The 21,620-nt window shown below is 43.4% G+C and overlaps 2 protein-coding genes and 1 non-coding gene across 11 annotated transcripts; 2 read left to right on the forward strand and 1 right to left on the reverse strand.

Annotated features, from left to right (window-relative positions):
- Positions 1–4: 4 nt before the first annotated feature.
- On the reverse strand, positions 5–19,032 carry LOC108140590 (transcription intermediary factor 1-alpha). Of its 8 annotated transcripts, none has more exons than XM_017263487.2 (10): positions 18,153–19,032; positions 5,411–6,797; positions 4,687–4,770; positions 4,230–4,609; positions 4,000–4,132; positions 3,338–3,603; positions 3,103–3,277; positions 2,178–2,538; positions 1,975–2,098; positions 5–1,911 (listed from the first exon to the last, which is right to left on the reverse strand). In XM_017263487.2, the coding sequence occupies exons 1-10, from the start codon at positions 18,351–18,353 to the stop codon at positions 1,648–1,650; spliced, it is 3,375 nt and encodes a 1,124-aa protein (XP_017118976.1). In that variant the 5' UTR covers positions 18,354–19,032; the 3' UTR covers positions 5–1,647. The 8 variants fall into 8 exon arrangements, with proteins under 8 accessions (XP_017118976.1, XP_017118977.1, XP_017118973.1 ...); XM_017263488.2 differs by having other exon boundaries at positions 5–1,908; positions 2,178–2,514; positions 4,212–4,609; XM_017263484.2 differs by having other exon boundaries at positions 4,212–4,609.
- Trnal-uaa lies at positions 8,196–8,279 on the forward strand. Its single transcript has one exon. It is a non-coding gene; the product is annotated as a tRNA-Leu (tRNA).
- Positions 19,033–19,303: 271 nt separating the features above from the next.
- Positions 19,304–21,486, forward strand: LOC108140694 (tRNA pseudouridine synthase A). Of its 2 annotated transcripts, XM_017263642.2 has the most exons (5): positions 19,304–19,400; positions 19,508–19,630; positions 19,691–20,176; positions 20,488–20,764; positions 20,834–21,486. In XM_017263642.2, exons 2-5 carry the CDS (start codon positions 19,591–19,593, stop codon positions 21,357–21,359), a joined length of 1,329 nt encoding a protein of 442 aa, XP_017119131.1. In that variant the 5' UTR covers positions 19,304–19,400; positions 19,508–19,590; the 3' UTR covers positions 21,360–21,486. The 2 variants fall into 2 exon arrangements, with proteins under 2 accessions (XP_017119131.1, XP_017119132.1); XM_017263643.2 differs by lacking the exon at positions 19,304–19,400 and having other exon boundaries at positions 19,509–19,626.
- Positions 21,487–21,620: the final 134 nt, after the last annotated feature.

Consider the following 21,620-nt stretch of genomic DNA (forward strand, 5'->3'; position numbering starts at 1 on the left):
TCAGTACATAAATTGTTTTTTATTATTTTATAATCCACTCGATAGTAAGTAGTACATCCATATACAGTGGTTAATCTTTAGTTATCGTAAAACTTACGGCTAAAACAGATAAAATAATTTCCATAGTTTTACATTTAACACACAAACATTCGCAGATGCTATGCATGGTCTACCATTGCTCGCTTTAGTTTTCTGATAGGATAGCACACATTGTAGTCCATTGGGAACGTCGTACAAACACCTATGCATGGCTATATAATTTCATCAAAATGTTTCCGTCCCCCTATCGTCCCTATTGTGGCGCCGCCAGTAGTAGTAGCCGTTTTATCATCTAAGTTAGTTATATTTTGTTTAGTTGTCCAGTGCGGATTCTGTTCGTGTCTGTTCTTTGTGTCTTGCATTGAAAACATTTATGAAAATATCGACCCTTGCTGATTTGGTTTTATTTTACTTTCAATCCGACCTCATATAAAACTAAATATACGCTCGGTTAAGGATAATTGCTTTATATGAAAAGGTGATTCTATGTCGGAAATATGTATAGATCAATATGTACACCGCCTGCGGGAGTTGCATCCCGCCGATCGATTGGTAATAAATAGAGCTTCTCACTCCTTACAACTACTGAATGCTATTACGTCAAACGTACGACATCCAAACATCTATGTTTTGCTTATCCGTAAGTTATGGGTTTGATTCATCTGCGGAACTTAGACGGCTAGAATGCAGCTAACTTATTTCAAGTGTCTTCTTACGTGGTATACGAATGTATGCTGTTCTTGGGATGAGCAGGGGCTTGTTCTTTCTAGGTCCTACTGATGGATGGTTAGCGGTCAATAAATATCGTACATGTCAAATTCGAAGTAAATGTGTTTAATTTAATGGTAATAATAATTAGTTTATGAATATTGGGTAGTTTGTTCATCTTATTGTTTTTCGCTATCACAAAAGTAAATACAACTCCAACAGAGATGGGTCAGAACGGGGTCTATCTCAAATACAAATCGGTTAAAATAAGGATGACGATTTCACTCGAACTTGAACACTTACGGCTAATTTTAATCTCTACTGGTTCTCTACAGAGGGGTATACATATTTATAGTTATATTTATATTTATATTTATATCAATGTTTATGGATATTCAACACTTAGAATTTAGCTAAACATATCTCATTTCAATTATCGATCGCCCAAGAATTCAATTTATTCCATTGTACGTACAAATAAAATCATATCAAATGACTTGCTTGGCTTTACTATTTACAGTTGATTTATCAATATGTCCAGACACAGAAGTTCAAACGACTCAACTACTTTCTGCATGTGTCTCAAGTTTTTTGGGAAAAGCCTACGGTTCGTTCTCTCACCACAAAGCCTACGCTTAAGAAGGATTCGGACGTTTAGCTTCTGTGGATTGGTAGCGTCTACAGACCAAAGGCGGCGGCATATGCGTGTAGAAGCTGCAGCACATAGTCGGCGCTCTCCTGGATGACATTGCTGCCCAGGCTTTGCGGCCTCTGCGGCATCTCCAAGTCCAACTCCTCCAGAAAGTCAGGCAATTGCTGCTGCCCCAGCTGTTGCTGTTGCTGTCCCGTCTCCGCCGGCTGCTCCCCGTCTGTGCCCTTTGCGCCGGGCATCAGTTCGTTCTATTCGTGCACCGACCGTCGCGCTCTCTTGGGCGGCAAGCAACCTCCATCGCTGTCGCCCAACGACGCCGATCCGCAGCTCTTCCGTCCGTTCTCGATGGGCGAGGGCGAGCCAGTCGCATTGACGCCCAGCAGCGCCGGCGAGTTGGAAGTGCTGCCCTTACCCAGGTGTTTGCTGCCCTCGAATTGCGGCAGCCACTTGGCCAGCTGCTCCTCGAAGAAGTTCTCCAAGTATTTGGCATTGGAGTAGGTTTTCGTGTCCTCCTGGCCGAAAATTCGGGCATTAGTAGGGATCGCAAATGGGGCTGCATCAATAGTCACCCTCACCTGATAGAAGAGGTATGTGTTGGAGAAAATCAGACGCACGTCGGACACGAAGCCAGCAATGTCCTTGTAGTGGTTGGGACTGGAGGGATCCAGGCGGGTGCGAATCACATCCAGCGACATGGGACTGTAAATTGGGAATTTAAATATATAATTTAAAGTTGTAAGCATTAAGAGACCAACAGCAATGTAACGTTGAATTTTACCTGGAAACAATCTCGTAGTATGATGTGTTGGCCGGAGACTCTGGCTCCCGGAAGTTGAGACTTTGCTCGTACTGGCAGTACAGCTCCAGGCAGATGCGCTGCAGAATGCGCAGCTCCAGGGCACTCAGCTCGTTGGAGGAGCCCTTCTCACTGCCCTCCGTCTTGGTCAGCTCCTTGAGGTTCACGCACAGCAGGCACTGCCAACTCTCGCTCTCGTCCGGCAGAGAGCTGATCGCGGGGATGTGGCAGTTCTGGTGGAACACCTTCGGACACTTGTCGCAGCACATCAGCTCGCCTCCGTCCAGGCAGACGGCGCACCAGTCCTCGTTGGGATCATCTTTTTGTTCGTTTTTATTATTAACTGATATGATTAGTTTGGGGTTCGCATTTATGGTTCGGATGTGTGTTCATGTGGGTGTGTCGTGTATGCATTTATTGTTGATTAATTCGAGTTGATTTGAGTGTGTTGGATTTGGAGTTGGAGTGTTGGTTTTGAATCGTTTCAATTGTTAGTAATTTATACGTGTCGTTCGTTTATTGCGCATTTGCGTTTGGATTTTATTTGGAAAACGAGTTTATTTTCGGAATGTTTGAAAATAGAAATAAAGAGAGCAAAGTTATGAGAATTTTAGAATTTTATTTGGTAAGCCAGCAAGCAAAACTAATGGTAACAATGCAACGTAGCGTACCCAACCACAGACAAGTCTCAAAATAAATGAGAAATTGACCTTCACCAGAGTCTAAAGTCTAAAACTAAAGCGGATTAACGTCTAATGGTTGAAACATAATAGGCAGGTAACAACAAGCAGCTAACCACTCAATGAATTTCCTCCACCTTTTTGGGAATGACTCGGGCATGAGAGCATCAGCAACTACAACGCCACACGCACATGGAGCACATGAAGCACTTGGAGGCGGTACTTACCTTCCTGCGTGTTCGACAGATCCGTGGAGCTGTGCACCTGCGGTGAGGTGGTCTTGGTGCGACCCTCCGGCAGCACCTGCACTCCATTCGAGTCCAATTTGGCTATGGTGGCAATCAGATCGTTGATCGAGTCATCGCGCACCTTGTCAATGGGCTCGGTGAAGTCCTTGGTGTTCTATAATAGCGAAAGAGATTAGCCAACCAACTCAATTTTGAGGTGTTCTATACCACCCACCTCATGAGTGCTGGGACTGGGCGTCTTTGGATTCGTCGAGGTGACGTTTGAGAGTATCGAAACGGCCGGCCCCAATCCCAGGGCAGCTGCGTTCAGTTGGGCACTGGAGGAGCCGTTGCCGAGGCCCGGATGACCCGCACCACCGCCCCCCAGGCTGGGCGGGGTGCTGTTCTTGAGCGTGTTTGGAGATTTCAGTGAGATTTTAAAATTTTCCGATGTCTGGCGGCCATTCGCAAAAGGCAAAAGGGGGCCTTGCTGTGTACACACTAAAAATGGGAGGCAACTTTATCAATGGTTTGTTTATTATTTTTGAAATAATAACGTAACTGCTGTTTAAAATTAAACTTTTATTTTCGTTGAGATATATTAAATCTTATAATAATACAGATTGTGTAAATATATGACTAAACTAACTAAAGTAGTTTTAACTAGCTAATCATAACCGCATTCCACAATTGTGAATTATGAACCGAAACCTTTTGAATTTTATAATGTTTATCTTGGACAAGAGATAAGATTAACGTTGTAGTGAAATGCTGTCTTTATCAAATATGTTGATAATTTATAGAATGCATATTTAATTTTTGAGTAATTTATACTGTCTAGTTTTTGTTAAATAAATAAACTAAAAACAGTAAGATTGGGTAAGTTCAATTACTCACTGTTCGACTGCTGCGCGGATTGCGGGATGTGCCACTTGGCCAGACTGTGCATGCCTCCGCCGCCTCCTAGCTGCGGGGAGGTCTGCGGTGGGCCGGCATTAAAGCCAGCCTGGCTCCCATGAAACCCCAACGACTGTGGAAGACAGGTAGTTAGATGGTACATTGTTAGGGCTCCGTTTTTTCCATTGAGAAGTTTCGCTTTGAGGACTTACATTCTGCATGGCACTCACATTCTGCATGGGGTTCGACATCATCTGGGGTCGCTGCAGTGCACCCGGCGAGGGGATCTGGCCGCCGCCGCCCCCCGCCGCTCCGGCCATGGCCGCTGCTGCCGCCGCCTGCTGGGCGTGGTTGGCCATGCGTTGATACTGGAAGCGCGCATTGCTGCTCATAAAGTTGGTGTCCCGCGGACCGCCTCCTGGGCCACCGCCCTGCGAGAAACCCTGCTGGCCGGGCATGAAATGCGGACGCATCTGGGGGCCCATCTGCTGGTGGGCCGGCGCCGGAGCTCCCTGCGGCCCACCCGGATAGCTGGGCGGCCCATTGAATGCCATGTGGGCGTTGGGACTCTGCGCCGCCTGGTTGTTCAGCAGGCCTCGCAGGCTGATGTCTGAAAATGCGCGAGCAGAAAATTAGTTTTCCATCTTGGTGCTTGGTGCTTGGGACTCCGCCCATGGCACCACCTACCCATATTCTGCGGATGCGTGGAGGAGCTCACGTGAGGCTGGCCGTGCCGCTGCATACCCACTGGCGGCATTCCCCCGAAGCGAACTGCAACATAGACGAAAACCCATTAAAAAGCTGTGCAAAAAATTATAAAAGCAATTGCCTGGCAGGAGGTAGCGTCTTTCTGGGAAAACATGCCTGCTCACCGAAGCACCTGATATATCACTTAATCATTTGAAATAACAATGGAAGCTTGGCTTCGGCGAACGAAGCTCAAAACACCCGAGGACATTGTTTATATTTTAAATTTAAGGGAGGAGTTTTGATTGGGTTCGTTTTGGTATAAAGAAACGCTTGATATTTACTTTGAAAACATATAAATGTAAATGAAAATTAATTAAAGTAAACACATTGAAGGCACAGCGTAACTTAATATCTTTCTAATATTTCAAATTTGATAGGAACTTCTTTAGACTAATTTTTACAAAAACTAGACTTTAGTCTTAATTTACAAATTAGACTTTAATTTACAAACTAGACTATTGTCTGAATCTACATATTACACTGTGGGGTAATTTATGTATTTATGTGACTGAAGTGCAGGTCTATGTTTTAAACCTAAAAAGAACTAACTTTAAAAACCACATTGTTGAATTGTTGTGTAATAAAAATTCTTTTCTTTATAATGACATATGATATATGTAGGAGGGAACAAATAGGAAATGAAAATCATGCATACCCTTACCTGGCCCATCGCCTGGAAAGGCCCGACTCATGGACAGATTGTTGAACTGCTGCTGGGCAGCGTTGCTGTAGAGCGGCGGTCCGTTCTGCGGTCCAAAGTTGACGGGTGGGCCGTTCGGCGAGAGGCCGGCTGGCATGCCGGGCGGAAGTCCGGGCCGCAGGGGCGGGGCCATGTTCGGGCTGGGCGGCTGGCGCGGCGGATGCTGCGGCTGGGGCGTGCCGTTGGGCGAGGGCGTAGGCGGATAGGGCTTGCCGTCCACGATGATGATGCCTAGCTGCGAGATGACCTTCTGCAGGTCGGAGACCTGGTTGAGCTGCACCTGAATGCGCACCGGGATCTCCGGATTGGGGATGTCCGCCCGCTGGCACTTGAGCTTCTGCAGGTGACGCACCAGCGACTTCTTGCTGGAGAGGATGGCGAAGTCGCTGCCCTTGTCCAGGGCGTTCTGCATGAAGTCGATGCAGTGGTCCGTGTTGTCGGACAGCAGCTGCAGCGTCTCCTTTTTCTCCACCAGCACCTTCAGCTTGCTGTCGCACACCTCGTTCAAGCGCATGATTAGCTGCTTGCCGCGCGTGTTAACCGTGTTGGTAATCTTCACCGCCATGGCGGTGATCTCCTTGATCAGGTCCTTCTTCTTGTCGTGGATCAGCTGCTGGCGGTCGTCGATCACCTTGGTGGCCGATGAGAGCAGGAACCGCTTGTAGTTGATCTCGGAGACAAGTGTGGACAGCGCCTGGCGCGACTCTGTGGCGATCTCGTGGGCGAACTTGTACTTGTGATCCCGATGATCGCTCAGCTGACAATCGCGGCACGTGAGCTTGTCGCAGGTCTCGCAGAACAGCGATAGCTTCTCCTGCGTATGCAGCTGGCACATGTGCAGCTTGTCCACGCCGGCTGCTCCGGCCAGCTGCTCGTTGTTGGCCTCGTCCTTGGGCTTGATCGTGTGGTCCTTGGTGATCTTCAGGCGCTGGTGGGCCTGCACGCAGCTGTCGCAAATGTACTCCGAGCAGTCGACGCACCACGATGTGGCCACCGCCCCATCGGAGCAGCTGCTGCACTGGATGCTGGCCGCGGCGGCGCTCTTCTGTCCCTCGCCGATCAAACCCAGAACGCCGACCCCGTCGCCACTGTCACCGGCGGCACACTGCTCGATCAGGAACTGGTTGTCCACGATGAACTCGTTCTGCGAGGCATTATCGCACACCGGGCAATGGATCAGTGGCGGGAGGGAGCGGTCCAGCTCCGAGAACTTGGTGTTCACGCACTGGGCACACGCCACGTGGAGGCATTCCAGCAACTTGGGTCGGTCGTTGGATCCGAGAAGCTGGGCACAGTAGACACACTTGAACAAAGTGAACTTGGCCGATGCCGATGAGTTGGACTCCGACTGGAAAAAACAACAAGAACGTTTGCTTTACTAATAAACTAATTAAATCTCATATTAATAAGCAATCCAAATATGTTTAATTCCTAGAGTCACATCTCAAAATAATCTTAAGACCAATTAAATTCCGATAAGACAATCGGGATAATTTATATGCTACAGTCACCATGCTATAAAATAAGGCCTGGATCATATAAGGACAGCACTTTCACTGCTTTTATTTCAGCGACCTTATCTTATCTTATCGTTTCCACTCAAATAAGACTGACGAAAGATTTATGAGGGTAAAACCCCAAATATAATCTTTTTGACGGTCTTAACTTTTATGTAAATATACGATTGCGATAATGTGGTTTTAGAGTTTAATTCTTGTATTGTCCTAACAATATTTAGGATAGAAGTAAAAAGACTTATTGAATTTCTAATCAAATCAGGTGCCCTTCTATAGTCCCCGTACACATGCTAAGCGTCTAAATTGAAATTAACAGATTAGATTTAAATAGTTATGTAAACCAAACATCTTATCTATAAAGAGGCTTATCTGCACTTGAACTTTGTGACCGGAAATTACATTTACTCAACTCGAGCGGCCGAGATCATGTCTCAACGTCCCAGCCGTACAACTTCTTTACAATTAATAGCAGCTACTTTTGAGAGGGACTGAAAAATAAATAGTGGATGATGGTGAAGCCGAAACTGGGATTCCGAGCGTCGGAGCCAACGTCTCTTCATGGCCATCCAATGCCAGGCGTCCCCAACTCTGTCTCCGAATGTCGCTGGCGAAGATTGATTAGTTTTATCTTCACTTGGGGCACATAAATCCAATTGATTGATTATGTTTGTGCTCGATAAAGATTGTTGCACTGGTGTGCGAGTGTTTTACATGCAGCTCCACCGAGTACCAAGTACAGTGTATACATACACCAACGGAAGCGCCATGGACATTGATGAATGCGCCACGACAGGCCGAAGGAGGAACCGAAATCCGGACTCAAGTCCGGACATTGCAGTGCCAGTAGGAGGGAGGTAGGGAGCTTGAGAGGGTGAAATTGCAGCGCATTATTTTCGCACACGGATCCCAGTGCTAGAGCCGATCCGGCGATCCATCTTCCCAGCAAAAGAAAGTTTCGCCTTAGTTTTCTCCAGAGCCCAACTGCCAACTCAGCTCTCCACTTTCGAAACGCCTCGGCGGGCGCTCATAAATCATGCAAGAAACATCCATTTCGTTGCTAAGCACAGTTGCGGATAACGAAATATGCTTAAAACTTATACTTCTTATATATATAGAGTTACTATACAAAAAAAAACAAAGTTCCAAATGATAAACATTTCAACTGAATCCGTTTCTAATTTAAATTTTTTTATTGTATAAATTGCAATTAGAGTGTATTTATTCTCGCAGCCAGGTTGGCCGAGCGGTCTAAGGCGCCAGATTTAAGCTCTGGTTCTCGAGAGAGAGCGTGGGTTCGAACCCCACACCTGGCAAAAAAAAATTATTTTTTTATAAATTTGTATGTATTATTGTTAAAACACATGTTTTGCTGTATTTTGGTTGCCCACAATAAAAATTTTACTAATAAAATATCCTAAATTGTTTGCAATATTTAGGACATTGTGAAACCAATGAAATTGATTGGAAATTTGTATTTTTTACTATTGAACTCAAACGTCTATTATTTTGGCATACATTGTAAATGGAAGCTCGTCATATACCCACGCATAGCGACCAGTGGAGCAGTGCGCAGGGCGTCTCGGTGTGAAGGCGGCCGGGTGCTCGGAAGGCTGCGTCCCACTTGAAAGCCATTCATCATGGGCTCTTCCCATCTCCGCAAGCTTCTCGCCATGGTTCGGGTTCGCTTCGGGCTCGGATCGGTAATGTTCGGGTCGTTTTCGGCGGTTCGGATCGGTGCCGCGCAACCCACTTAGAGTTGCCCAAGACCCGCGGCACTGGCCCAGAGAGCAGGCCATTATAAATGTGGCGAAAAACCAGCTGCTACCCCCATGTTTCCATCGCATCGCAATGACTTGACGCAACTGGAAGCGGGTAGCAAACTCGTTTTCTCGGCCCGCACCTACAATGCGGTGCATATATAAATATATATATATATATATATTTATATACCATTAAAACTTGTGTGTATATATCTATGTCCGTAGCATCCCATCCGAATAAATGGCCGGCCAACATGTGGCAAGAATTTAAAGAATGCTTTTCTGCAAGTAATTCGAATTAATAGATTTTTCAATCATCCAAGTCACTCAAATGGAAAATGAAACAGACCCAAGGCTAATCTAAAACATCCTGTTTCTCAAAATTTGACCTTTTAGGATGGGAGTTTATCCCTAGCTTTCTAAATTAATTCTGTGAGTCATGAAAAATGCATGAACTTATCATTGTAGGGAAAGGGAGTCAGTGCTTTTAAGATGAAGTTTTAAGTAATGCGTACAAAGTCACAAAAACAACATATTTAAGCTATTAAAATGTTTGGCAATTTTTCTCCATTATATGAGAGCCTTCAATCACGTAAACCATTAATGTGCCACGCACATAAAAAAACAGCACGCTCACACGAAACTCAACTCAAATAGAGGGAAAAAGTCGAAGGCAAAAACAACTCTAAATCAATTTCAATTAGAAATTGTTAAAAGGATGCCCCAGCCACAGCAACTACAACAAAAATGGCTAACTAGACTCGAGCAACAACACACAAAAGCATCCACACGAAGCTCCAGAAATGGGAATTGATGGAATGGCGACATGACAACGACTGAATGAGTGCATTTATGATTGATGTAATTTTGATGAAAGTAAATTGTGAAAAAGTTTTCGCCGCTTCAGCAATCTCGCACTCGTCCCCCGATTGCCTTGGCAATGGACTTTAAAAGGCTTTGGTGAAATTAAATTTCAAATTTATTTTTCAAAAAAGTTTCAGTCTCGTTAGTCACACAGAAAAACTTTGTTGCAGAAATTAAATGAAAGAAGTTCCACAACTGTATTTCGACCCTGTACGTCATCCGCCATCTCACTCGAACATTTCTCCCTATCTCGGCCGTACACTCTCTCCCCTTTCTCTTTTTTGCACAGGTTTCAGCCTGTCAGAAGACCAGAATCGGTTAAAAGTCTACACTGACAACTTTCAGACACATTTCACATTTAAAATCCATTTTCTGGGCACCCATAGTTCCATTAATTTGTGACCGCGCCTCCATCAGAAAAAATTCCCCAACGCCAAACAACGCCTGAGATCTACAGATATGGCGGAATATCTCCCCAGAGACAGCCGTCAAAGACAATCAATGCGTTTTAAACATTCAATATTTCGAGAAGCTGTAAATAACTCTTTGACTCCCTAGTGGATTTAAATTGCGTGATTATAAAAACCCGGGGTCACAAAGTATAGCGGGAAACTTGATTGGCAGATTCATAAATGGGGAAATCGTTTAGTTTAGACGCAGATAAGCAGGATTGCTAAATCGTGCCAATTGGTGCCTGGAAATAACTCGTATCGCATTTAATAAATTAATACTGTCAATTTAATAAATTAATACTGTCAATCTAAAATAACAAGTCAATCTAAGAGTTAATCCTATTAGCTAAAATACTTTTACACATAATACACCTGGCGATCTTTGCATATCCCCATACCCCCAAAAGCGATGGAGAATTTAAACAATATATTATTTTCGTTGTGCAATATTACACCAACATGGCTTCCATTATCTACTACGTTGAATCCATTTCTGGTTTTGGCCTGACAAAAGGTATTCCTTGTCACTCAAATTCAGGTAGGCTTTAAATTGAAATAAGCTTTATTTAAATGCAATTTGGGGAAAGTTGGCACTCGGAGTATCTCTGAACGACCGGCAGATGCAGTATTCGTGTTGCACTTTTGGGGGGCTTCCCTCCCATTTAACACCACCCACGCCAACCCACACTCGCCGCCCGCTGACCAGGCCATAAATCAGTGCAATATGAGACATGCATCATGGGAGGTCTGTCGTCCTGCTGGTTGCCTGCCGATTTCAGACAGAGATGAAGCCCACTCTGCTGGTCCTGTCTGGGTCTCTTCGGATTTCAGGCGGTTGATGATGGTCGGCCATCGCTTGTTTATTGTTGCTCCTACATCAATTTCGTTTATTTTGCAAATTTACAACACAAAACGGCAGGCATCAGATGGCACACGCATATGTGTGCGTAGATGTCCTTTGAACTTTGCAACAGCAGGAAAATCCTTTGATACAACAAAAGCTGAAAATTAATTACGTTTAGGATTTCTGCTCGGTACACATTTTGGCCCAATCTTCGATCCATCATTTGGTCCATCCAAACAAAGTGACAAAGCAATCTCTGATCAGTTTGGCAAAACAACTTGTACATACATTTAACGCAAATGTAAATTAATTACATGTAGTTTGCTACGCTTTCCACTTTAGGTTCGTTCGCCACAGTTTCCCGTTTTGGGCAAGGCGGATCCATTTGATATGCTCCGTCGTTATGGCCGTGAGTTCATTAATTCTGATCAAAGTAATCAAATTGGAAATGCTCCCCTGATATGTACAGGGCGAGACAACAAATTCCGATATTCTTTGGCGCTGGTAAAGTGCAAGACTTGGATTTTACTATGTAAACCGAACCATATTTATATCGCCAGATATGATAACAATTAATGCCGGACAAGGTTCAATTGATCAGGGCGAAGTTCGAATTGAATGAATCATCTGGTATAAATGTTTAACCGCAAAGTAAGTGTGTAATCGTGTTTATGGAAAATCTATAAAGCACTTAAAAGAGCTTCTTTGCCGAGGACTAGGATAAAGGTGACAGACTGGCACATCAAAGTCCATCAACCTTATGATACTTTTCTCTTTCATCCCTCCATAAAATGCCCCACTCCTCCGCACATATAAATCTTCCAGGTTTATATCGAGCGGGAACGATGAAGACGAAACTTGCTCTTGAAATATTTATGAGGCTTTGCAATAAACTAAAATTTCAAAGACACTACGCTCTCCAAAATGGCCGCCATAAATTGGTACGAAAGGTAGGGGGAGCGCTGAAGACGGAGACAGATAGAGCCGTATAACATATATAATACTCCCCATAATAAAAGCGAAAAACTTGATTGTACCTGGAACTTGTGAACCAAGTGAACCCAGAGGAAGTCAGGCCAACTCGGGGTGTTGGGAGGCGTGGCGTGTCGGGCCGGGCCAAAAGTTGTTGCGATTTATGCGACGCCATCGGGATCTGAAGCGAGTTGCAGGGCCAGGAAAGGTGCAGCAGCTGATAAATATTAATGGCGGGGCCACCGCCAGATGTACATACATTTAAACAAACCCAATTCGCGAGTAGAACATAAATAAATAAATAAAATTGTAAATATCCAAACACAACGAGTGGCGTCGAATACGCATTAAAAGCATTCGAATCCGAATTCCAAATCGTAGCGGATACTTCAAATCGGATTCGTATCAATTACCAATGGGAAGCGAGGAGGAGGAGGAGCAGGAGCAGCGCCATTTTGGGCCATTGGCCATTCGGTTTAATCGCGGACATATCCGGCCAACGTCGCTGCAATTTCCGCCGGGAAAAAAAGAGGAGGTTGGGGGGAGGAGCAGAGTGGCATGAACCACCCGAAACCCACCTAATGGACAGACCCTAATGACCTGACATTACATTTCATAACGCAATTTAAGCTTCCAAAAAAGTATGTATGTATACCAGAAAGACTATTAAAATTGTACCATAAAAAACACGATTGCGGATTAACGCACATATACACAGACCAATTGAGAAGAAAGCAGACACAACTCATGTTTTTTTCCTGATACGTTATATATCCAAAATTCCAAGTATAACTCAAGATATTTTCAAGTGCTTGAGGATTTTTTCGGGCGTTCTTAAGAAAACCATGCTGGAATGTTTTCGGGAAATTTGTAAAGCTATCTACATATATTTTAAGGTCAATACATAAATGGCGCTGTTTATGACGCGACCCATTAAATATTATACTTTTGTATCCTTCTTTTGCTTTGCTCGAAAATTTCTCAAACCACATCGCTTCAGTCGTAAAGATTTAATTGTATGGAAATCGTAAATGGCACGCCAAAAACGAACAGAAAAGTTTTGCTTTATTTTATGAGAAAATCGATGGAACCCATTAAAAGCGGTGGCAACTGCCAAACTGCAGGTCCTAACCGAAGGAAGTCGTCTGTGCTTATGTAAATAAAATTGCTTTTCCACAGAAATGTCATCATGTGACAGACCCTTTTGTTGGGACATTGGGGAATCCATAATGGCGCTGATAAGTGGAAGTTCCTACCCAGAATGACACACCGAACAAGCTGTAATAAAGTGATTCATTGAGATTACAATGAAAGCCAGTCATTGTAGATTGATTGTGCTGATAGATTGTATCCTTTATAAAGACAATTAATAAACCGCGGTGAACAAAGGAAACTTAATATCAGCCCGGTGCTCTACAATTTCGCTTCATGTATCTGTTTAACATCTAATGAGCTGTACTCCATTTGTATGGAAAGTTTGCAATTTGTAGTATATTTACCCAGCTGCTTGCTGGCCCAATACTAAAATGTTTACATTAAAAACAAGAAACAGATTAAATACAAACAGCAACTCAAGGATAAAAAAGCACAATGACTGTAGCTGGATGAGCAACCTTTTGATTATAAGGCATCGATAGACTGTTTTGTGGTTGGTTTACAGTATGATTGACATTGGCTAATTCAGACCATGATTATAATTTTCAAGTCATAATTATAAATTAAATGATGTTAGATTAGAAATCACAAAAACAGATACTCTCTCTCTTGAGGATTGTATAATTCGAAATTCTTTAAAAGTGGGGTTTGCGGTTACAAAATGTTCCCTTGGGGAGGTTTTTTGTTAGAGAAACTGCATTGTTTTCAAACCAGACAGTATGTATAATAATTATTATTCCAATCATGTTGTGAGCATAAATTCAAAATTGAAAATCACTCGCTGGGGACCAAAGACCAAAGTCGTGGAGCCAACTGAAACGAAACCAGGAAACCGCAAACTAATGAACGGACTGAGCTGTCGGCTGGTCCCCGGATTTTGGACCCCGGGGCTGCTGCAGACGACGGTTGACGGTTGGTGGTGGCCAGGGCAGGACGTTGTGGTTGCGTTGGTCCGACGAGCTGGTGGCCCTCGGTCTGTGGAGCTTACCAAAGCCGTCACAGCCGCCGTTGCTGCTGCTGCTGCGGTTTGCGGTTCTTTTTGTGCCCGATGCAATTGTTCCTGCTCCCGGAGGCCATGGCATCAGCAGACACGTAAATACCATATATATATATATATATATGTGGAGTGGATGGAGTGTGCACGAAGTACGAGTACGAGAACGAGAACGAGTGTTTTCCAAAATGGCGACTCCCTGCAGATGTAGATACACAAACCGGTAAGACTTCCCCGCCGGCAGGGGGCCCGAAAATCGTGACGCCAGTTGCAGGAATAGCCACGATACGGCCGATATGGAACTAGGGCGTAGGCGTGGGCGTGAGCGTATCTCTGGGCGTTCCATGGCAGCTGAACAAGCTGACGCAGCTCAAAATCTTCTTACGTTTGTCTGTGCCTAGGAGCCGTAGGATAGGAAATCAGAACGTCTCGTTTCTCAGGACTTATGCAGCTTATAAAACTTTGCCAGAGACGAATCTACCGTATGCCATCTGCATTTCCCCACCATCAGAAGACGTTCCTCTTTAAAGTAACGTCAATTTGGTTTGCTTTTTCACCGCCACTCGACTACACCATTTTTGTTGTTGTTCCACGTTATAATCCTCTTTTTGTGATCGGATTATGTCCTGTGTAGCACCTAATCCCCGCACAGGAGTGCGACCAGCGTACACATGTTGCCAACGAGCACCGCCCGCACCAACACCCCCATCCTCCGTTCATCCATCCGCTCTGATCCCGCAGTCGCAGTCAACTTTAATTACGCACTGGACGTCGATGGATGGATTAGGGCGGCCCTACGCCCACTGACTGCCCGGGAAAAGCAATTAAATTGTGTATCTCTCGGATTTACAGTCCAACTTCTATAAATTGAACAATTTGCAATTTTCTTTATGAAAGTATAAGGCATTCGGTTTAAAAGCAGTTTTATACAACAGTGTTGCAATCATGTAGACTAGCATATGGTATTATAATAATGACAAAAACTTTTCTATATTGGGAAAAGAGCAGGTGTAGGCGAAATCGAATTGAATACTATTGTAACTTACGTAGGGCATGAGTTAGGGAAGGAAGCATATATCCTAACAAGTTTTTACACTTATTTGTCCTTTACGATAGTACCTAATTGCCATTAGAGTCCGATCAAAAACAGTTGCTCAACTGTATGTGTTATAAGAGCAAATGCAGGCGAAATCGAATTGAATACTTTTGTAACATACGTAAGCAATATTATCGTAGGGCATACGTTGGGAAAAGGGAAGCCTTAACGATCCAAGAAGTTTTTAGACTTAATTGCCATTGACAATAGTACCCAATTGCCATTAGAGTCGGGTTAAAAAACAGATGCTTTACTGTATGTGCGATAATAGACAGACAGTTTAAAAAAATACGACGGAAGCAGTTCGAGGGTGACAGATGGAGGATGCCTGTGTACAAACCGGTGGCTGTTTCAGCAAGCAGGTAGCTTGAAAAAAGTGAAATGAAAAGCATTTTCCAAGATCTATCCTACCCGATTACCAGGTAATCGAGTTAATTAGAAACTTTACTTATTTGTGCACTTAACGACTTTTATTTGGAAGGGTTGGGGCTTCCTAGCACCGACTGGCCATCGGCACTTTGCCTTCTCCTCGTTTTGCTTTGCTTGCATATTCTCCTCAAATTAGAGTTAATTGTACGTCATTAAAGCAAATTCTAAGAATTCGTTTCGGCATTTGTCGGTATCTGACAAAATGGCGTCCTAGATTTTGGGTATCCATTTATTACGTTGTCAAGCAATTTAATTATAACCTGTCGCATACATGGGGCAACAAACAAAGTACGTACTAGCGAACACATACAGTTATGGTTATTAAATATTACCTCGTCGAGGGTTGGAAAAGTGCATTCAGGTGCAGCGTTTTGGAGATGACATATGGATGCTCGCCAACGGGCACTTCCCCATCAGCTGTCACTTTTAATGACTTAAACCCGCCATTTTGACAGGACCGAAAGATTAATAGGTTTCTCTTTTCGTTTAAGCTTCAGTGATTTTGAATGGTGTACAGTATTTGGAAGCTCAAAACATCAACAACAAAGCGAACCCCAGGTATTATGGGTTTTGAAACAGATAACCTTTAAAGTTGTTTTTACACATATTAACCATTAATAATTAAAAAGCTTTTGAGTTTCCTCGAGGAGTCCGACAATTATCCATTTTAAAATATAATACGTAATTACGTAATTACGTAATATAAATATTTAAAAAGCTAAGTTGTTCAGAAAAAATTCATCTATTGCTCAAATCAATGTAGTATTTACAGAATTCCTTAAAATTATTACATAAAGACTTGATCACCAGCAATTTCTGATCTCCACACCTTGCCTTGAAGGAGTACATTCCACTCTAAAGGTTACACAAATATTTTGCCCACATCAGAAATGGGCATTGAGTACCGTCGATGGGATTCATCTGTAGGGCTAGGGTCGGGGCTAGACGAAGGCGATTTGGGCATGGGCACGGGTCTGAGTCTGGTTCCCGAAGTCTGGGGGCCCTCAAGTGCCCCCACCGACCGCAGGAAACACAATCGTTTGCATGATTGAGGGACGGATTGAATGAGTGTATGTCATTTCCAGAGTTTATTTGTGTGCGAGAGAGAGAAAGTAGACACTTAAGAAGGCAAAAAAGTACTCAAGGCAACATGTATTTGCACGGGCCGCAGGAATGGAGAAGCTCAAGTATTGAATACAGTCAGACTTCCATAACTGAAAGCCCCACATGCCGCATAGAAAGTTTGAGCTTGAGCCACTTTTAATTTACTGTAAACTTGTTTAAGATTTATTTAGTACAATAGATTATATAGCTAATTATTACACTGTGTTTATTAGATTTGAACCACATTACATTTAAGTTTCATTCGGTTCATAATAATTATGATTGAAATTGTACAATTTCAAATTTCCAATGGTCTATATTAATTGGATTTATTTAATTTAAACTAGTTTTAGCTACCGATTCAAATTGTCAATTATTTAGGTCCCACTGTAGCTGAAAGAGCAGCTCAAGCGAGACGGAGAGCAAACAACAAACGCACACACTCTCGCTCATCTGAAGAGTGGGCAGCTGCAGCTGATCTCCAATAATTCTCAGCTGAGAGATACGGGAAGTAGAAGTGTGGGGAAGCTCCACGGGAAAGAGAATCTCCAAACAATTCTCGCATTGAATGGGAGCGAACAAGCGATAGCCCAGATCCAGCTTGCTGATCTGCTCGCACCTACAGGGGAACCGCAGACCATTGGCACGAGACTCACAACTACACAGGAAAAAATTCTGCTCGCATGAAACCAATTGATATTAATAAATATTGAATAATTCCTATAGCAATTCAATAATTCTTTTATTCCTTTGAACTTAATAATCAACTTTTGAGTTGTTGTTTAATCGATCAAGTATCATATAAATTTATCATTATATCTCTTTGGTTTTTTTAATTCTGTTCAAAGAGGCCGACTGGGGAGAAAGTTTTATATTAATTTGGAAAAGTTTACATTTGTATAATTTAACATAATATCTCGTTTCTACCCAATAAATTTGTATCTTTATCTTAAAGAATACATTTTTATATAATTTTTTTTAAATATAGTTTTTTATTTTTTTTATACAACCTATTAATTGTAATGACAACTTATTAATTTTGGACGAGTTACTACGAATTGTTTAAGCTGCGACTGGGTCAAGTTTTTATAGTTTTTTCTTTCTGTGTTATAACTGGGACTGTGCCGCGAAAGTGAAACACACTTACATTTGCCTGCTGTTTGTTTGTCTGCCTGACTTGCCTGTGTGAGTGCCTGACGGTTGTTTGCTTTGGCCTGGGAAAAAGATAACAAATGCTTTTTGCACGAGACTCGAAACGCTCTTGATAAGGAGCCCATAAAACCAAAACAAAAGTTTACACCGAGTGCACGAAGGGATAATAATAATACAGCCGGTTGTTATCAGTGGTGAGAACACGTGTGAATAGGCTGCTTTAATTGACCAAACTTATAGGTCATTTATAGCTGAATTTTTAATATATTTTATAACTTAAGCAACATCGAACGGTATCTACACCATTAAAGCAAAATAGTATGAAACTCAGATGACTAAGAGGTTTTATCGTGGTGACTCTTACCCGCTTTTCTGCGCTGTCGCAGGGATTGCTGAGGCTCAAGGAGGAGGAGCTCGAAGACGAGGTGGTGGGTGCTCCGCTGGCCGTGCTGGGTATGCTCATCTGAGGCAGGACGTCCGTGGGCACGGCGTCGAGTTGCTCCTGTTTGATCCCAGCGATCAATGGCAGAAAATCGTTTTTCAACTGCTCCAAATCCATATCCATATCGGCTATATCCTATCCGCGTGCGCGGTCTATTTTGATGCTTTAAATGTGGGAGTGCTAATTATAGCAACCGAATTAAGGGGCCAAATGTTTGCTCAACAGCTGCCGACTTGGAACAGCATGATTACAATGTTGTGATTTCAATTTTGACGAGGTATTGTTTTGGAATAAGTTGATTTGAATTAACCATTCCTATGCTCACACACACACACACACAACAGAGGCGCTCACACCAAAACACACGCGCGTGGGAAAGCAAAAACAACGCCAATTCACGATTGATGATTTTTACTAAAAGGTTTTTGCTAATTTTTATGGTTTTGTCTTTGGGGGCATGTCTTCATTTGGATGCTAATGCATTTTCATTTCACCTTCGACTTCTCGGCTTGCAAAAATATTCTCGCTCTCTCTCTTTCGCGCAGAGCGACAGCCACAACTTTCGTTTTACATATACACGTTCGCTCGCTTGAATTTCGCTATTTTCCCGTCTGTCTGTCACTTTTCTTTTCCCTTTGCTGCAGCATTTTGACCACCAAACACTGCAATTGTTTATTGGCGTCGTTTCAGTCGATTTGTGGAGTTTTGTTGGCGTAATTCGGTGCGAAAACACACGGTCTCACGGCGTTTACTCTCGTTGGACGCTTCTTCTGTACAAAAAATGTTCAGCCATTTTGGATTCAATTAATTCATGGCAGCGTTGCCAGTTTGACGGAATGCAGGGGCTGTTACACACGATCTTAACGACGTAAGCTGCGTGGTCACACTAAAAAGCGGTGTGGCAAGGCTACAGCTGGATTTTTCTTCGAATTGTTAAATTGAGCAATTAATTTTGTTTAATTTTGGTTTTTTGCTTTTCAATTTCTACTTTATTGCTCTTAGTTAACATTGCTTTTGGTTTTTTGGTACAATTTTGCTTACATCTCTTAACTTACGTTGATACGTCGTCAACTGTTAAGACGTTATGTATTACGAACTGTTAAATGTTTTGGCGCCTTACCTGCGGTCACACTGTGCCACAAAACTCAATAATTAAATTCAATATTTAAAGTAAGTAAATACAAGACAGCAGAAAAATGAAATATCTTTCAATAGTGACCATATGGTTTCCAAATGAAAACAATTCAAGAAAAAGTTACCGTTTTTCCATGAAACAGCTGAGCTGTAGCAGAGCAAGAAGAAGAGCTACCAACACACGTGTGGGAATTCCTCTGCATCGACTTTGTGATTTGTTTATTCGATGTTTTTAAGCCGGTTATTAAACAGCAACACCAAGGCAGGTTAATTATTAACACTCTAACCCCCAAACCCAAGCTAATTCGATTTTTCATTCCTAACAGTACGCCTGAAAACGCTCAGTAACTCCTGGAATCGACACAAATCCTTTGCTGCGGCCATGTCGGAGGCTCTGGACAAGCTGGAGCTGGAAAAAGAGGCCAGAAAGGAGGCAAAAAACTTGGAGGACGAGGCTGTCAAGGATGCCAACCGCATCAAGCGGACACTGAAGCGCAAAAAGTGGGTGGACTGGAAGGAGCAGGACGCGCAGGATGCGGCCAGCGGGGTGAAGCGGGCGCCCTTTGATCCCGCCGAACGGATCAAGCGCAAGAAGAGCGCCATCCTGCTCAGCTACTGCGGGGCCAACTACTACGGCATGCAGCGCAATCCCGGCATGCAGACCATCGAGGAGGAGCTATTCAAGGCCATGCTCAAGCACAAGTGGATCACGGAGGACAGTTTCGAGCAGGTGCAGATCGCCTGCTTCCAGCGTGCTGCTCGCACCGACAAAGGCGTCTCCGCCGCCCGTCAAGTGTGCTCCGTCAAGCTGCGTGAGTTTGGGGGGTCCATTTTTATAGGGTTCCTTGGTTTCGCAACTATTTGTATAGTTTATAGTAAAATACTTATACCTAAAGTCTGGTGGAAGTAAAACAATAAGGTGTATTTCTTGTTCCCATTGATCGATTTACCAAATATGATAGCAGCTTTATAATTCAATTTTTTGAACATAGTTCTCCAACTTTCAACCACCAATTTGCAGAACATACTATACTTATAGATTAATGGTTTGGGTACAAATTTTATGTGAAATAGCCCAATCACTTGAACACTTTTAAAAACATTAATCAAAATCTATATCTAGCTGAGGAGCTGGACCTGGAGGCCTTCAATGCCGATTTGCCTGAGCAGATTCGACTGTTTGGCGTGGAGCGTGTGACCAAGGGCTTTAATGCCAAGGATCAGTGCAATGCCCGAACTTACACCTACACACTGCCCACTGTTGCCTTTGCTTCCTGCGAAGAAAAGGTCGAGGATTTGCATGACACGTTTCGCATTTCACCAGAGCTGCTGGAGAAAGTCAAGGATACCCTGAAACTCTACGAGGGCACTAAGAACTTTCACAACTTCACCAGCAAAAAGTAAAGCAATCAGATTTGTAATTCTTCGTTGAGTTTAATTAACCTTTGATTAACTTGAAACCCTTGCAGAAGCTTCCTGGATCCCTCTTCCAAGCGGTTCATCATGTCCTTCACAAGCAGCGAACCATTTCAGAGTCCTCAGGGCATTGAGTTCGTCACCCTGAAAGTGAAGGGTCAGAGCTTCATGCTCCACCAGATCCGCAAGATGGTGGGTCTGGCCATTGCCATTGTGAGGGGCAACACGACGACGACAAGTTTGGAGCGGGCACTGACGGAGGAGCGCCTGGACCTGCCCATGGCCCCTGGACTGGGTCTAGTACTGGACACGGTACACTATGAACGCTACAACGATCGCTATGGCAAGGATGGCATACACAATCCACTGACGTGGCAGGCGCAGGAGACGCAAGTGCAGGAGTTCGTCGAGCGGGAGATCTTTAGCCAGATTTACAAAACGGAGGCCGAGCAGCGCAACATGCTCGACTGGATAGGAACGTTGCATTACTACTCGTACGACACGCGAAAGGATGACGCTCCTCCAGCGCCAACGGATGGCAAGCGGAGTAAGGCTGGTGATGATGACAATGATGAATGATTTTGCGTTGATTTTTGTGGATAGTTAAAAGCAAACAAATGTTGGATTCTAATGTTTAATTTTTGTACAAAATATCATCAACGCTAAACTTTGTAATAAACAAGCAGTTGCTGCAATATACCTTTGATCTTAAATTTCTTTTTATTATGTAAAAAAAACATAAATTCTATCAATAACAATTGGTTATTGATTACTTAAAAACGAATTATATATTTTTCTGTTGCTTTACACAAACCCGCCCAATAAGTGCACATATTAGAC

The sequence above is a fragment of the Drosophila elegans genome, unplaced genomic scaffold, assembly GCF_018152505.1.
Source record: "Drosophila elegans isolate 14027-0461.03 unplaced genomic scaffold, ASM1815250v1 contig_476, whole genome shotgun sequence".
Lineage (NCBI taxonomy): Eukaryota > Metazoa > Arthropoda > Insecta > Diptera > Drosophilidae > Drosophila > Drosophila elegans.